General features: G+C 40.1%; 2 protein-coding genes across 4 annotated transcripts in view; one reads left to right on the top strand and one right to left on the bottom strand.

Moving 5' to 3' along the window:
• The window catches only part of WDFY4 (WDFY family member 4), a 4454583-nt gene that overhangs the window by 2935874 nt on the left and 1500417 nt on the right, over window positions 1–18292 (top strand). The gene's annotated exons all lie outside the window — the stretch shown is intronic.
• The window catches only part of LRRC18 (leucine rich repeat containing 18), a 98883-nt gene continuing 85783 nt past the window's right edge, over window positions 5193–18292 (bottom strand). For 2 of the 3 annotated variants that reach the window (XM_044056776.1, XM_044056778.1), the window contains exon 3: window positions 5193–6159. In XM_044056776.1, the coding sequence (XP_043912711.1) occupies window positions 5385–6155 (771 nt within the window). In that variant the 5' untranslated portion in view covers window positions 6156–6159 and the 3' untranslated portion in view covers window positions 5193–5384. The remainder of the gene's footprint in view (window positions 6160–18292) is intronic. The other variant, XM_044056777.1, reaches the window with a different exon arrangement.

Genomic DNA, 18292 nt, shown 5'->3' with positions numbered 1-18292 from the left:
GTGATTATCAAAGGAGAGACTACTGTCCACCTGTATCCCAAGGTCTCTTCTCATACTTTCAGTGTTAAGTAGACTACCGCCTATGTGGTAGTTCATGGGTACAGAGTTTTTACCAAAGGGGATGACAATGCACTTTTTGGCATTGAGCTTGAGGCCATGGCTTTGACACCACGCATCTGTCTCAGTGAGGCCCTTTTGTAGGATGTCCACATCGTTAGGAGTTTCAGTTATGGCTCCTAGTTTGCAGTCATCTGCGAACTTTGTTAGCCAAAGACCTTCTGTGTTAGTCTGTACTTCAGAGAAGTAGATACCAAACAGGAGAGTTCCCAGGAATGAACCCTGTGGTACTCCACTTGTCATTGGTCTGAAGTTGGATTTGGAGTCTGCTACTTTCACAGTGTGGGTTCTGTCAGTCAGCCAGTTGGCAACCCAAGTTGTGACATAGGGATTTATACCTAGTTTAGTGTGTTTATCTGTAATTACAGAGTAGGGGATGGTGTCGAAAGCCTTGGCGAGATCTAGATAGGCTGTGTGAACCACCTTACCCGCGTCTACAGCTTTGGTGACTGCTTCAAAGAAGTCTGTCAGGTTAAGGAGACATGATCTTCCTTTTATAAACCCGAACTGGGTAGGGTCCAGAGTTTGGAGATTACCAGTGTCTTTGTTTATGAGTTCCATGATGACAGGTTCCATGGCCTTGCAGATCAGGCTCGTCAGGCTAATGGGGTGGTAGTTCGCAGCCTCTGTGGTGGCTCCCCCTTTGTGGAGTGGGATAACCATCACTGTGTGCTATTCAGTGGGCACAAAGCCTGAGGTGAGGCTATGACTGAACATGGTACTTAGGTGGGGTGCCAGTTCGTTCTGTAGTTTGTGTAGAATGCAGCCTGGGATGTTGTCAGGTCCCATGGATGCTGTGTTCTTGGCTTTGGAGAGTGTGGTTTTTACCTGTGCAGCCGTGATTACAGGAACTTTGCATTCTTCTGGTATAGAGATGGGTCCTTTAGGGGGTGAGAGGGGGGTAAAGTTAGCACTGAACCGATCTGCCAGGATGTTGGCAATTTCAGTTGGTTCTGCATATTTAGTGCCATTGTGCTGTAACTCAGAGCAGATCTGATTGTTGCCATTGAGATTCTTGACATAGCTATACGATGCTTTGTGGTTGTCTTTAGAGTCAGTGGCAATTTTGTTTTTGTAACTAGCTTTGGAGGATTTTATGAGGGATATGAGCTTCTTACTGAGGCTGACCAGGGAGTTTCTCCAATCATGGGATTTTACTCTTTTTTGCAACAGTTTCTTTCTTCCGTTGTGAAGTTTGTTTATGGCAGGGGACCACCAAATTGGCTTCATTTTTTTGGAGAATAGCATCTTGGTTCTGTTAGGGATAGCACGATCCATGCACTCGTGTAAGTGCTTATAAAGTGCATTTGTGTAGGATTCAGCAGTCGTACCTCTAATGTCCGTCTGCATGGGTGTCGCAAAGTTTGCCACTTCTGTCTTAAGAAGTGTGAAGTTGGCTTGGAGAAATTTTTTACAGTAGTTTCCCTAGTGGGGGGTGGGGGTGGGATGTGGATGTCTAGGGTGATTAGCTTGTGGTCAGATCTGACCAACGAGGAATTGACCTTTGGTGTGGAACACCAGTCACCCATGTTAGTAAAGACCGGGTCTAGGATATTGCTGCCCATGTTGGGGGTGTGGATAAGTTGATCCAAGGCACTGGAATTTATGAATTCCAGAAAACGTTGAGCAAAAGTGATGGAACATGAGTAGTTTTCCTAGTTAATGTTGGGGTAGTTTAAATTGCTGCATTGCACCAAGATGCCCATGTTCATCAGGTAGACAAGAGAAAACACCAGGAGCTGATCCTTAGACATGCCTGGATAGGTGCTATTTATTAAGAACTAAAAACTGTTTTCCTCTAGATAAGTGAGGAAAGTTGAGTGTTGTAGTAATTAGTAGCTTATTTACTGCTTACAACAAGTTCTGAACAAGTGCTGAGCTCAAATAAACAGGTTTGAGTGCTAAAACTAAAAACTGACTAGTTCTAAGGGAAAATTTGAAGTGCAGACTTTATGGCACCGAGAACAGTTTAACCCTAACTAAGCGACGATGCATAAAGTGTAAATATATACATATATATTTTTTATATATAACAATAGAAAGTGAGCAAACTGATTTAAACAAATTACCCAATTAACCAGTAAACTGCGGTGGTGGTGCTGCGGTAGCGTTGTCGCTTCACTGTAAGACGCTGTCCGGTTCGATTCTCAGCTAGAGTGTCTTCTGCGTGGAGACATGCATGAGTGGCGTACCTTCGTTGAAGGTTGTCCGTCAGGGCTGGCAACTCGGCACATAAAAATCAACTGCCAATCATTAGCAGACCGGAGTTCCGCTCTGGCGACCCCTAACTGGGAAAAGCCAAAAAGACACACACACACACACCCAATTAACCAGTAAAAAGCTCAAAACTGAGCCCTGTTCCAGCAGTCTTCAATCAGATAAGTTCTAACTGGACACTCCTACCACTAGGGTGCAGGGGAACCTTCTCCAAAAAAAGATGGCCTGGATCATTGCTCAGGTTGTACAGACAAAGCTAGATTCAGCAGGCTTGAATCTAGTCTTTGCTACAGCAAACAAGGCGCACCAATTTCAGAAAGAAACAGTTCAATTAAGGCACAATAAGCCTTTAACCAGAAATTCCCAGCTCAGAAGGGCAGAATCTAGCCTCTCCTCCCACAAGAGTGCAGACCACAAACCTTCTTAATGTAAAATAACTGGCCTGAAGCCCAAGTGCTTAAACCAAAACTAACACACTTTTAGAATAACAGACACTGAGCCTTCAATCAGCAATTCCCAACTTAGGAGGATGTAAGCTACCTGTCCTGCCGTAACAGTACAGACCACAAACCTTCTTAATGTAAAATAACTGGTCTGAAGCCCAAGTGCTTAAACCAAAAGACTTAGAATAACAGTTACAATTTAATCAGGCTACTACCAAGCAGTAATAAATGCAGCAGTATAAGTACAATTGAGTACTTTCAAGCAGAGGCAAAAGCAAAATAAAGTAATAAAGTAGGAAGAAACACAAATACAGTAAAAGCAGATGAATAAAGTGCAATTTTTTTTTCTCCCTGTATTAGGTTGAATGAGCTAATAACACTAGACTAGGAGGAATGCCACAGATCAAATATACAGTTGGAGCGGGCAGTTGCAAAGCTACCAAGTATAACGAGAAGACACCAATAGGGAGGGAGGTGTTTTAAAAATGACTGGAAAAGCAAATGCAATTAGATAGCCCAGCCCTTTAATACTCATTCTGTGTTCAGAGTGGTGATGTCACTGGAGTATATAAAAGGACAGTTGTTTTGGCTGGTATACTCAACTCTGTATAAAAGGTCACAAAAAAAGTTAACTAGGTGTTAGACAAAGCACATTCCAGCAGTGGTGCAGGTTTGGACTGACACTTCAGATATCATTTATTCCCCTCCCCCAAAAAATGCTTTGTAGGCTGGAAATGTTTCTTGGGTATAAACCACCATTACTTCATGAAAAAATAATTTTAACTATTTTCATCTGCTGAGAAAGACTGACTTTCCAGTACTGCTGCCATTTTGGGAAACATTGTGCTGTAAAGAAGGGCATAATACAGCCAGAGATGAACTAATCACAATGTAGTAAGTTTTTATATGCATGTTCTTTTCCCATATCAGTATTTGATAATGTTATTTCAGACTGTTATTGGTAACAACACATCATATAAATTAGCACAGAATTTACATCTGTGGCAGGGAAAAAACATGTTCTCTTGGGGGTGACTGAATATATGAGTTAGAAGACGCATTTCCATGTCATCTAGGATGTAAGCTCAGCAGTACATTGGATAACATACAGGGTAGAACAACAAGATATCAGCACTGAAAAATGCTGTGCTTTGCTGATCAGAACACTGACTTTAGCAGCTAATAAATGCATAGCTAAATATTTATTTTATCATTCATTTTGATACAAATCATTCGGCAGCCATCTTGTACTTCTTTTACATACACACACACACACACACACACACACACACACACACACACATGCATGCACACACAAATATATATATATATATATATATATATATATATATATATATATGTTCTTGCTTAGAGTATCCTACATCAGTACTTGGTTAACAAATAAATAAAAAAGTGGCTGCAGTGCAGTTAACAGAATACTAAATATTAAAAACCTGTACATGGGAATTGGAATAATGGTTAAGGTGTTTATCTAACAGCCACAAAGTACAGGGTTTAATTCTCATCTTTGAAAGGAAATTGACTAAGCTTAAAATGGACCACAAAGGCAGCTAGCCTAGTACCTACATACCTCCCTAACCGAACTTCATAATTATCTTGGGTTGAGTGTTGGCATAATGGTTAAGATGTTTACTTTGCAGACACAGGGTACAGGGTTTGATTCACCTTTGAAAGGAACTTGACTAGCCTTAAAATGGTCCACAAAGACAGCTAGCGTAGTACTTACCTATAAACCTATGATACTCAGGCATACATACAAACATTTTTTTTGTATTGCAAATAAACCATAAAAATAAAATGTGTCCTGAAAAAGTATCACTGTTTTTATCAGCAACGACGTTTTCATCCAGGATACTAATCTAAGATTGAACAGCACTATAAAATTGCATAAAGGAATACAGCTGACTTTTCTTTTCCTAGATATATATATATATATATATATATATATATATATGCCTCAATTATACCTTTGGTATGTCTTACTTGGGAGCCACAGCATTAAGAAGTTATCAGATGTATAAGATAAGAGGTGGAGGAGTTGCATTATAAAGAAATTCTTAAAATGTTCATGGGATGTTCAAACTTTTTATATGTTAAATCAGTGGGGAGGTGTCAGTTATTTAACTCAGCTGCTACAGTTGTGCTAATGTATTTCTTTCCTGTCTTATTGGTATCAAACAAGTTTTGAACAGTGAAGAGCACAGCTTTCAAAAACTGCAAAATGCTGACAAATATTAGCACTTCCAAAATGATTAGAAACACTTTCTGTGAAACTGGTTTCCTTTTATGCATCTTACATATGTCTGTTTTACACAGTTGGCAGATCTGTATTTTCTCAGGCTCCATAATTACTCATATTAGCAATGAAGATTTAGTAGTAATAATGATACACTGTTTAATACTTGTTCTTTTTATTAGACCTTGAGTATGCATAACAATGGTTTTGTAATATGTACCTACAACTTTCTAGATGTTGAGGAAAAAAAAATCTGAAAAAACAGAATGAGTCCCAGTGATACATAGTCCATATGTACGTTCAGTCTTTTCTCTGGCAAACTAACACTATTATCCACCTGCATTCTCTTTTCACCTCCATTCTTCTTGGGTTTCTTTTGCTGTGGAATTAGGAGTAGCAAGACTACCATAGTTGGATTTACGCTGTGAAGAAGCAGTGTTCTTTAATTTGTTTAGTTTTTCTCTTTCCTCTTGACACATCTTGAAGCATGATTTGCAGAGGTCCTGCTCGTGTACTAAGTAAAGACTTTCCGTACGCTTAATTTTATCAATTAGCTTGTCATCATCTTCAGGCCTTGGGAAGGGGTTGCGCATTACATTCATTTTGTTGAGTTTGGGCAGCTTGACAATTTTATCTGGGAGGCTGGTAAGCTTGTTATCAAACAGGCCCAGTTCCTTTAGTTCCTTCAGACCTGCTAGGCATGATGGAAGAGTCTCAAAGTTATTCATTCCTAAATTTAGGTAGCGTAGGTTCTTCAGCTGGCCTATTTCCATAGGTAGGCTACTTGCATTAAGTTTGTTATTACAAAGATTGAGGTACAGTAGATTTTGGAGCTGCCCAATGGTCTCTGGAAGCTTCTCTAGTTGGTTGCTGTGAATGTCTAGCCAGCGGAGATTCTGGAATTTTTCAATGGTTTCTGGAATTTTCTTAATCATATTCCTGCTCAGGTCAAGTTCTTCCACATCTGCTAGCTTCAGAATGCACTTTGGGAATGTTGTGATACCCATATTGCTGAGAGTAAGACGTCTCTTGCCATCAATGGTAACCTTTATTGAATTTTTTGCTATTTTTAGAGTGATTTTTTTCCCTTTTGGGCCACCTTTCTTCTTTCCTTTGGGCATTCTTCTGGGTAGAGAAAAAATCACATTATTATACAGTTAAACAGAAATCATGTTATTAGACAAAAATGCACTAAGTGTTTATAATTAATATAATGCTCATACTCTCTTTTATCGATCATTTTTCGTAAAGCATTTCTTTCTTAAACCAAGATTTGGGATATCAGTATTTTTGGTAAGTCACTGTTCTCTTTTTGAAGCTCATTGTAATTAGTGTTGGTGTATTGCTATACATTATTAATCAGAAGCTCATAGGTTCATAATTAATACTATTACAAACCTAGCAATTAAACAATATTCAGAAGTTCCCGCCAGACTCAAAGACGGCAACAGAAGATAGACTGGGGAGAATTTGAGGCTGCCTATCCAGTTATTTAGGTTTGCCTGTGTGATAAGGGAGCTACAGTGTTCATTGTATACTGAAAGGTTGTTCCAGAGGCGCAGGTTGTCTGTCAAGCTGTTCTGTTCAACATATAGTGGAAGTTTGTTCCAGAGATTCAGGGTATATGTCAAGCACAGCAACTCCCTTGTCAGACAGGTAAACGTAAGTACAGTATTTATCTTTTTATGAATGTTTAGATCGTTTAACTGTGTATTTTGCATCCATTCATTTTATGAAGGAATCAGAGGGCAGGGAGGGTGGGTCTTTCTTGCTTCAAAAGGCTAAATACTGATCCCTGTGGAGGAGTCTATAAAACACCAAGTACAGTGGATATAAAAAGTTTACACACCCCTGTTAAAATGCCAGGTTTTTTTGATATAAAAAAATAAAACCACAATAAATAATTTCAAAACTTTTCCCACCTTTAATGTGACCTATAACACTACAGGTGTTACCTAAGCAGACTGCAAAGGCTGACTACTTGGATGTATGGGCTTCAGTAACAGACTGTGTGCCCCACCTCATGAAATGGGAGGTGTGACCTCTGTGACACAGTTCCACCTCTCCCCACATAGCATCCACTATGATCATGAAGCTGACCCACGTCCCTGGTAATGCATTTCTCTGCCATTCTACTATACCAGATGGGCATTGAGTAAATGTAAGTCTAGAAAAAGATACTGATACCAGTTGAACTACTTTTATGCACAGTGGTATGTCTTAAAATTGCACTGAAACATTTTGGGTGCAGTATTCCTTTGACCTATTTTATAATGATAATTAATCAATTTAATCAAACTTCAGGAACCAACTACCTCTTGGTTGAGAGACATATGCATACTAATTCTTAAAGATATAGAGAAGCGTCTTAAAAGTGATCTACAAATATCTAGCAAACTCTGTTACTTTAGCAAGCCTAAGAATCAGTAAAAATAAGAAAAAAAGTTAATTAAAGTAAATACAGTTCCAATGGACAACACCTCATATATTTAAGGCAATAGACCAGCCTCTAAAATACCTGGGTATGCAATCATCAGCCAAATTGAAAACAGTCATAGCGAACATTTACTCTTATATCTGATGTAGCTGAATACCTATGCCACTTCTAAAAAATACACCTAACTACTGTTGGCAAGGCTGCAGCTATGAAAACGATGATGCCTCTTTTACACACACTGTATTTCACACACTGTACTGTTGCTCCAGTCTGAATGGGTACACTAACTACAAATGGTAATTTTCAATTTGTTTGGTGTCTGTATCTCCCGAATCACAACTGTATGCCTCCTTCCAATAAAGTAAGTGGGTGTAAAATGCCAAGTGTCGAACTCTTTGCAGTAGTAATCAGCTTATCCTTGATTGTAAGAATTCTGAAGAAGGTGTGTCAGGAAAAAAACACAAATTGTGGGGACTCAGAATAAATTGAAATCTAATACCTTACCTTCTTATCTGCAGGGGAAAAGTTGATATCAGTAAGTGTTCTGCCTTTTTTTGGGGACTGAAGACTGAGGGCCAGGGTTACTGCAGGCAGCATTTGAGACATCCTCAATGGCATGAGTGGTACCAGACAACATCCCAGCTTGCCTTTTAAACAACTTACAACATGACCTAGCAGATCCACTTGGATCCCTGTTTAACCACAGCCTGCAAACTGGCTATTTTCCGTTGGAATGGAGAACAGCAACTATAATCCCTCTGCACAAAGGGGGATCGTCAACCAACCCTGGGAATTGTAGGCACATAAGCTTGACTAGCCTCATCTGCAAGGCAATGAATAAAAATCATTATGGACATTATTAACAAGGACATAGGTAATCTCCAAACTCTGGACCCAACCCAGTTCGGATTTGTTAAAGGTAGGTTATGCCTGTTAAACATGGTTCACTTCTTTGAGAAAGTCACCAATGCCTTGAGTGATGGAAAGACAGTGCATGCCACCTGTCTTGACCTAGCCATGACATTTGACACAATCCCCCACTCAGGTGTTGTAGAGAAACTCTCCCAGTTGGGAATAAACCCCTATATTACCAGATGGGAAGCCAAATGGCTCATCAGCAGCACATGTACTGTCAAAGTGAGTGACTTCACCTCTAACAAAAGACAAGTCGTCAGTGGCATACCACAGGGTTCTGTGCTGGGCCCCTTACTGTTTGAAATGTATTTTTAAGAAGTCCATGCAAAATCTTGAAGGGCCTGTGGCTGATCAAGTTCACTGATGATTGCAAGTAAAGCGCAATCACTGAGTGCCCCAAATATATTAATATACTGCAGACAGGCTTAATGCAGAAAAATGATTGGTGCCAAAGCCACAGATTAAAGCTAAATACAAAAAATGCATTATTATTCTGTTTGGGAAAGCTGACATCCCTGCTAATTACATTATTTATAGACAGCACCCCCACCTAACTGTAGACTTAGTGGTATGTGATCTGGGTACTCAGGTTGATAGCAACCTGAACTTTGACCACCACGGATCCACTGTAGTAAGGAAATTCTTCTATGTGACACATCATATAAGTAAAGGCATCTAGATCTAAGGATGTTACAATTGCATTATACTCAGCCCTCATCAGACCAGTAGTTAAGTACAATGCTGCCTTTTGCCTGTACCTGATCAGACACCTGCAACAACTGGTGGGACCATAGAGGTTTCTCACCAAGAAATTACTAGGCACATAAAATAAGTCTTATGCAGAAAGACTGAAAGCCCTGTCACTGTATTCTGTCTTCTGCAGGTTGCTAAAGTGTGACCTGTGCCTGGCTTGCAGGGCAGTCTCTGATCCAGCGCTGATGGAAATGCTTCAGATTCATAAATCAAACTGCATGAGGGTCACTCACTCCAGGGATCTTAACCTAGTCTCTGACAAGAACAGGTCATTTTGGAAAGATAGATACATCTCCCAGAGATTGTCACTTCTCTGGAACAAGCTTTCATTTCATGTGAAACGGAGCCCCTTACTGAACGTTTTCATACACACCATAGGTCAATGAATAGGTGACCACAAATTCACTCCTGGGGTGGAGCCCATATCCCTCCTGGACAGATGAAGTTTTTAATAACTACCATAGAGCCTTACCTCTGCAAACTTCACTCACCTAACCACTGAAAATTGGGGCAACTCAAGATAAATATGGCTAGGCTTGTAAGGGCTCTAGGGACGTTAGCCTAATAACCTTCTATGAACCTATGAGATAAATCCATGTATAGCATATAATATCATCAGTTTATGGGAGAATATTCACTTGTTCCCAAAAAATACACCATTCATCCTGGAACTAGTCTCAGAAAAGGAAAACTCCTTTTTTGGAGTTGGAGAGGGAACAATTTCCTCTGAATCAGAGTCTTAGGCTTGAGAATTAGACAAAACAAAAAGCCCTGTGTCTGTCTATGTCAGAATTTTCTGACATATTTTCCTCAGGAATATATTGACCTAGTTACTTTTCTGGTATTAAGTTCTGCTGTCCACAATAGAAAGCCTGCAGTAAACTCGTGGCTATGGTAAGAAAAGCATCCTTATGAAGAGACAAAATGTCTTTGGCTGAGCAATGTAACCTCTTCTTTAATTTTTCTAGGGATATCCCTAGAAAGAGAATGATTGAGAGGTTGCTCTTCATTCTAGTCAAGAGGTTTCTTTCCTCCTGACCCTCAGAGAAGATCCTTCTGGAGAAACTCTGTGACCCAAAGAAGATGATTCTGCCATGCCTGGATTGGACACTGGAACAGCTGCAGAGGGTTTGACTAATGCCTAGTCCATGGTTGTGGAAAGGACTATATCAGAGGAATCTGGAGAAACCAGTGAGTGGTTTGAGGGACAACAAATGGCCACTGCAGAGTCACCCACCAGCGGCTGAGGCACTGTGTGCAGGCAAGAGCTCCAGTTCTGTTATCTTTTCATTTTAGGTGCAGAAGGAGATGAAACTGCAGGACCAATATAAGAATACTTGCTGTAGCCAAGGAAGAAGCCAGAGTTCCGGTAAGCAATGCTGGAAAGAATCGGTCGGAAGGTATGTTGTCAGACAAGTGTTCACAAGCAGCAAACATATTTACAGTTCCCCCATACCCTCCAAATTCAAAAGAAAAGTACAAGCAGTACACAAGAACCCTGTCAGAACTCCAAGTTCCTTTCACAGAAAGTGTGCTGAGAGAAAATAAGAAATTAATATAAGTTGTTATAAAGTGTACACAAACACACATACATTTCTAGCCCTGAAATACACTTCCCTGATGCTTAAATATATAATACCTTCAAGCAAAATGTCTCAGATATGTAAGTTGTCACAAAATGCATAGAAGCAATACAAAATCGTTTTAAGTACATAAAGATCCTTACTATTCAATTAAAATGTCTTAAACCAGTTTTTTTCTCACAAACAAGCTTATTTCTAAAAAAAGTTTCTGACAAGAAATTTCTGATATTAATAAAATTGCCAGTTTTCTTCAGAAAATAAAAAAATACATAAAATATTTTGAAAAAGGCAATATTTTATTTGTAGAGGACATGTGGACGTATCTACCAGAAATAAGTTTGTAGCCAGTTGTTGCTCCTGTGAACCTTTGGAGCTACTTTCTCTTCAAATGGTAAGAAAGTACTGCAGTTGTCTACACACTGCTGATTTTCCTCCAAGGATTCAGCCAATCAGCAGTCAAAAGATTAGGATGGGAGGGAGCCAGAGCCTTTTGAAGACTGGCTAGTTGTTGTATCCTGGGCAAGATACAGCCCAAATAGCCAATGGCTACTGCAGCAGTGAGAATGATGAATATCAAATACTAAAATCTTTGTTAATGTACAAAGATATTTAAAGACATGAAATATGAACAGATTACATGTATTCTGTTCAGTTATTCATTTTCTACCGATAATTATAAACAGGGTATTAATAATTAAGCAGTTTAGACTTTGAGTCAGCAAAGATTACTGGATCTGAGTACAGTACTGTGGGGAGGTCAGGATGATAACATCAAACAGGAAAGTGATCACAGTTTAAACCATCAAGTTTGCTGACATCACTCAAAATAGTTACCCCTCCTCATCTTGATGGAGGTAATAAAGTTGTTAAAATATTTATATGGGCTCTGTGGTTATTCTGAAGTGAAGTATTAGGATAAATGCCCCTTTCTCACCTTGCCTTTATTGCTTAATGTGATATGTAGGTGACCAGTTCTCTTTCAAATGCTGAATCTCCCGATTATTGCCACTATTGGTAAGTAGTAGGAGAGCTGCTCATGCAAGCCATTTTAAGCCTGGCCAATTTCCCTTTTTTTGTGCTTGAAATAATCTTACAGGTAGACCTTTGTAACACTTACTATCTGTTTGTAAATACTAAGCAAACTTATGAAGAAGAATGCATTTACTGCAGTATTATCCTACAGTGAACACAGTTCTTGTGGAACCAGTGAAATTTATAAATTAGACATGAATAAAAATGTCATCAGATTTTATTGAAATCAGTGGGTAAGCAGAAGCTTACCCTGGAGCAATGGTAATAATGAAGTTGCCGGACTTAGTCACCTGCAATGACTATTTTTAAACAAAGATATAGAGAATAAACTGTTTTGTAACTGGGTAGATGCTTGGTCTTCACCTCAGAGCCTCACAAATATAATAAAAAATCGAACAGACCACAGCTGAGGAGTATGTAGTTGAAACCAACGTTGTTTAATGCACAAAGTAAGCACTTTCATGATCTGTAACTGACCGCTTCTTCAGACTTAACATTCAAACAGAATAATCATAGCATTTAAATAGTATATCATCAAGTCATCAATTAAAGTAAATTGATCGTCTATTAATTAAATCAATTGAGCACTTAAAAACACAGTAAACTGATTCTATCAAAACATTTAAATGCTAAAAACTAATAAAACAGCAAACGTTATAAAGAACAACTAAGCATGCTATCAGTATATATCTTTCAAAAAGCTTAGTGTTTAAGTGGTTTGCCTTTAAGAAAGGGCTTAAGCGACACTGCACCATTAATCCCTGGTAGTTTATCTGCCTGCAGCAGTAAAATCCATCTTTGTTCTGCTGCTTCCGTCTTGTTCTTAATGTCACCACCTCTCATGTTTTGTTCTATGGTTTCTAGCACTAAAAAGTTAAAAACACGTTGAGAGCCTTCACCTTGAACATGTCTTGCCAAGGCACTAGTTTCTTTAGCATTATTTATATCTCTTAAATGCTCTAGAATGCACTTTTTGAAGCTTCTGAAGAAAACTTCTGCAGAAACTGCATGGCATGTAAGTTTATTTATTCTAACACTACATTTATACATCCAAGTCAGAAGTTTGCTATAGATATTGACTTCTATGCTGATTGCAAAACACAACATTTAGTGTATCTTAGTTTCTGCAAATTGTGCTGTGTATTTTATGTTGGTAAAACCAACAGAAGCTTCAAAGAGCGCATTCTAGAGCATTTAAGAGATATAAAAAAATGCTAAAGAAACTAGTGCCTTGGAAAAACATGTTCAAGCTGAAGGCTCTCCACATGTTTTTAACTTTTTAGTGCTAGAAATCATAGAACAAAACATGAGAGGTAGTGACATTAAGAACAAGACGGAAGCAGCAGAACAAAGATGGATTTTGCTGCTGCAGACAGATAAACTACCAGGGATTAATGGTGCAGTGTCACTTAAGCCCTTTCTTAAAGGCAAACCACTTAAACACTAAGCTTTTTGAAAGATATATATTGATAGCATGCTTAGTTGTTCTTTATAACTTTTGCTGTTTTATTAGTTTTTAGTATTTAAATGTTATGATAGAATCAGTTTACTGTGTTTTTAAGTGCTCAATTGATTTAATTAATAGACTTGATCAATTTATTTTAATTGTTGACTTGATGATATACTATTTAAATGCTATGATTATTCTGTTTGAATGTATAAGTCTGAAGAAGCGGTCAGTTACAGATCGTGAAAGCGCTTACTTTGTGTATTAAACAACGTTGGTTTTAACTACATACTCCTCAGCTGTGGTCTGTTCGATTTTTTTATTATATTTTTAAACAAGTCATCATCTTCAGATCACATGATCAAATCGTGGCATATATGTTGCAGCACATAGTTTAGCTTTATACCAGTGAAAGTCTCATCATCATCAATTTCCTTCTCCCATTTTCTACATGGGGTCAGCTGTTACCATCTTGTCTCGATTCAGTGTCACTCTCCTACCTTCTTAAACAGTCATGCCTGACTGTTGCAGGTCTTCTCTTATACAGTCAGTCTGTCCATCTCTTTTGTGGACACTCTTGTTTGCTCTTGCCCTGTTCCTGTCTGTCCCAAATCTTCTTCACCAGATTCTCATCTGCTTTCCTGCACATGTGCCCGAAATACCTTAATCTGTTCCCTTTGACCTTCTTTGCAACTGGAGCTACTTGGATTTCTGCTCTGATGTTCTCATTTCGTAGTCTGACCCACAGTGTGCATCCTACTACACATCTCTGGTACTTCATCTCCATCACCTCTACCTTTCTCATCTGCTCCTCCTTCACCACCCAGGTTTCTGTACCATAGAGTAGTACTGGCTACATCACTGTCTTGTACATCATACTTTTCAGCTTCTTTGGAATTCTTCTGTTGCATACTACCGCTGACACAGACTGCCATTTGGCTGCAGTCCCCCCCCCATTCTAGTTTTCAGTTCCTCAATCACCTCTCCCAGATACCTGAGTCTGTTAACCTGCTCCCCTTCTGTCATAACTCTTTCACACCTATGCATTCTTTCAACACATGCCTCCAGTGCCATGTCAAAAACTAGTGTCCCTGTCACGTGCAAAGCTTCTGTGAGCACTTCCTTCAAAAATGTAAGCATGTTTCCCTCATTTAATCAGTTAAACATGCACACTCATGATTGGTAAGTTCTGTAACTGTGCATATTTAACTGCAGGTAAAAAGAGCTATGCCTTACCAATTGAAAAACAGAAGGAAAAAAAAACATTTTAAGGAACCTTGAAAATAACTTAGCAGGTTGATCCTCCAGCGACTTAGTAAATGTGTGAGCCATATCCTGGACATCCCCGGTACAACAGAAACTCCCTCTCAGATATGCAGTTTGTTACAAAGTGCTTAGAAGCAATAAAAAATCATTGTTTTAAGTACATAAAGATCCTTACAATGCAGTTAAAATGTCTCAAAACTAGTTTATTTTTTTCTCACAAACAAGCTCATTTCTAAAAAAATTGTTTCTGACTGCTGTTGTCTGCAGATGAAAAAGCAGCAATACAGCAAGTAATTTTGCCTTTTTAACACCAAATATAAAAATAGCACTGTTTTCTTGGTAGAGGTGTAATGTGTTGCTCACTGTTCTTTCTGTAGCTGCATACACATCTGACGTCAGACACATCTGACATCAGTGAAAGACTGTCCAGTAGGATGGTGAGATGTCTGTGTAGTGGCAGGTAGAACCAGACTGAATCAGTCACTTATAGAAGTTTAGTTAAAAAGTGTCTGCAAATATTTCATGATTCTTTTTCTCAAAATGCAGGTCAGTACAAACCTGCTCTTCTACTAACTTTCCTGAAGTGAATTAGAGGCATTTAAAAAAGCTTTATTGATTTTGAGCCTTTGTCCACCCTTTATGGTCGACTTTTTCCAGAATTGTTGAGTAAAAAAGCTGACCTGTATAACATCAGATAAGGGAGATAATACCAAGTAAATCTTTTTTTTTTTGTTGTCAAAACATCGGACCCATGAACATTTAGTGCAGTGAATGTATATATGTGTGTGAGTGTGTGTGTGTGTGTGTGTGTGTGTGTGTGTGTGTGTGTGTGTGTGTGTATGATTAAAATAAGTAAATAGAGAGAGCTAAAGCTAGGGAGTGTATGTTGCTGGCATTTTCCCTTGCTTTTCCCCCTTGTTGTTTAGGCGTTTTTTTTTTTCTCTAGGGTGTGTATTACTAGCTTGTTCTTGTGCTTATGGCTTTAGATGCAATTTTGATTGCAGACAGGTTTCTGCCTTGGTGCAGATAGCAGCAGTAAATCACTCACTCTGCACAACAAATATTGTGCTGTACACTTGAGGTTATCCTGCTCGTACTCCTAACTTTGCAGCAGTGTGCTGCTCTATACTGTGATCTGGAGGTCTACCGAGGAAGCCTTGTTGCTACTTCCAGATAAAGCCAAATCAATCAAGGTAGGAGCTGACAGAATACAAAGATGTCCTTCTATTCTCATGTTGCAGTATTCATTACTGTAGGGAGGTTGCTGCCTGTAGCACCAGACAGCCGGCCAGTATACCAAAGTCTTAGGAGCAGGGGTACGTGTGACATTTGATGTCAGAGCCATAAAATTACATTGGCTATAAAGGTGAGGTCTGCACATACCCACTTCAGAACATTTCTGCCGCAGTGATATTGAGACTTCTGATTGCCAGCTTTGGGAAGCAGTTCGTTCATTTGACGGCCGTCCGCTTCAGTTAAGTACCCTTTGGATTTTTTTATCTATTCCTTAGCTTTCTAGATGTACATATCGACTAGAAAGGGGAAGTGTGCTTGTGGAAGACAAATTCCACACAAGAACACGCTTGATAAGTGCTTGTTTTGTCTAGGGAAGGCCCACGACCATATGTCTTGTGACATTTGTAAATCGTTTGTGCCTAAAACTCTTCGCAGCCATCTGGCTGCTCTCAAACTCTATCTAGAGAACCAGAGACTCCGGCATCTAGCGTTAGGTATGGAGGATGGGGTAGTTACTTCTGACGAGGTGCCTAGGAAGAAGGCCAAAATAAAGTTAGGCCCAATGCCCATGGTGCAACTCAGGAGTCCGGTGAGACTCTCGAGGCAGGTGTTAGCCAAGGGTCCCATCGGATGCCTGTTTCTCAGTTGGAACCAGGAACCGTAATAAAAGCTAGCCTGACGGACATGCTGAGGTTGATCAGGCATCAGCCCCTGATGGCAAGGGGGAACCACAGCTCATGGCATCGGAGGGGCCTACTCCTGCTCTGCAATCTTCCTAGACGACTAAAGCCACCCATCCTTCAACCCTCCTGAAGAGAAAATAAAAATTAAAGCATATAGAACAGCAATCTGCCCCTGGATGGGAAGTTTTCTCCCAAAATCTTTTCAGGGCATTCCAGGCCCTACAATCACAGGTACCTCCACCTGCTCCTACTCCTGTGCAGGCCTTAGAAGAGTCTGAGGAAGAATACTCCTCTGAAGACTCCCTTACTTATTGCTCTTCAGTTGAATCCCCCAAGGACTTCATTACCCCTGAGGAGGATGACTCTATCAGTCCTGAATCTCCAGGGGAAGAATTTTCTTTTGCAGATACTGTCTCTCTCATGAGAGAACACTTCAAATGACAGGCCTCAGATATCTCAGAAACCAAAAAGAGGTATTTTGAATTAGATCAGGTGGATCAACCCTCACCATCTGCATTCCATCCCTTGCTTCCAGCCTTTCAAGATGCCTTTTTGGCTGCTTCACAGGCCCCTGATTCTCAACCCCCAGCTTCTAAGTACCGTGACAGGTTCTGTAGAGTTCCTCAGGCTACCCAGTACCTGTTTAAGAACCCCCTGCAGACCCAGATAGCAGTCTCAGCTGACTTCTACCTCTTTATTCCCTACTGACAAGGACAGCAAGTTTATGGACAGGCTAGGGAAGAAGGTCTATACTACTTCCACTCTTGCCATCAGAGCCCTAAACTATCAAACCCTCATGGCCAGGTTTGTTATAGACACCCTTTCTAAGGCTGCAGCCCTCTTGCCTGATGTACCAGACTCGCCTGCTAAGGCCCAACTAAACTCCCTTCTCTCCACTGCCTCACAGGTGACAAGGCACTCTATTAAGTGCAGTTACAATGCGGTGGAGCCCTCTTCTAAATCTGCAGCTTCAGGCTCTATATTGCAAAGATATTCTTGAGTGAGGTTACAACTTCTACCTGTGGATGTACAAACCAAGTTGCTGGATGCACCACTAGATAATAAGGCCCTTTTTGGTGAAGCATCTACAGAACTCCTCAAATCCCTGCAAGAAAAGAGAAAGGAGTTACAAAATTTAAAGCATTTACTGGTTTCACCTATCCCTAGGTATCATAGAAACCACCCTCAAAGGACTACCCTTGTTAGGAGACAGTCTTCTCATTCTGCTCCACCACGAGCTAAAGGACAAAGGCAATTTAGGAAACATTCCACTCCTAGACCCCCTTCCTCCGGTAATCATACTCCCTAGGTGGCCTGCCTCTCTCCACCCCCGTGTCCCTTTGCCTCACCCTCTCTCTACCCTCCTGGCAGAAGATCACCTCAGAGCCCTGAGTCCTCTCCATAATTCAAAAAGGTTATTTTATGACTTGGTGGACTCTACTTCCCTTCCAGGGGATATCTCAGCCCCCCTCAAGTCAGCTCCATCTTTTCCCCTCTATTCTGGATCAGCTTCAAGCCCAGGGCACCATAGAAAGGGTCCCACCACATCAGCTAAACAAGGGATTTTACTCAAGGATGTTTCTGGTCCCAAGAAAAGATGGTCCTTGGAGACCAATTCTAGATTTGTCCATATTCAACCTTTATAGGAGACCAATTCTAGATTTGTCCATATTCAACCTTTATCTCAAGGTTCCCACCTTCACAATGTTCATTGCAGCTGCTGTTGCCCCTTATCCCCCACCAGGCCTGTATCCCTGGATCTGAAGGATGCCTACCTTCACATTCCTATTCACCCCTGCTACAGGAAATTCCTACATTTCTCAGTAGGTTCCTTGCATTTTCAGTTCTCTGCATTACCTTTTGGGCTCTTCACAGCCCCCAGGGTGTTCACAAAGTGTCTAGCACC

Source organism: Protopterus annectens, chromosome 14.part0 (assembly GCF_019279795.1).
Source record: "Protopterus annectens isolate FY-2018-M chromosome 14.part0, PAN1.0, whole genome shotgun sequence".
NCBI lineage: Eukaryota > Metazoa > Chordata > Ceratodontiformes > Protopteridae > Protopterus > Protopterus annectens.
Note: the sequence above shows the minus strand (reverse complement) of the source record. Positions and strands in the feature narration are given on the sequence as shown.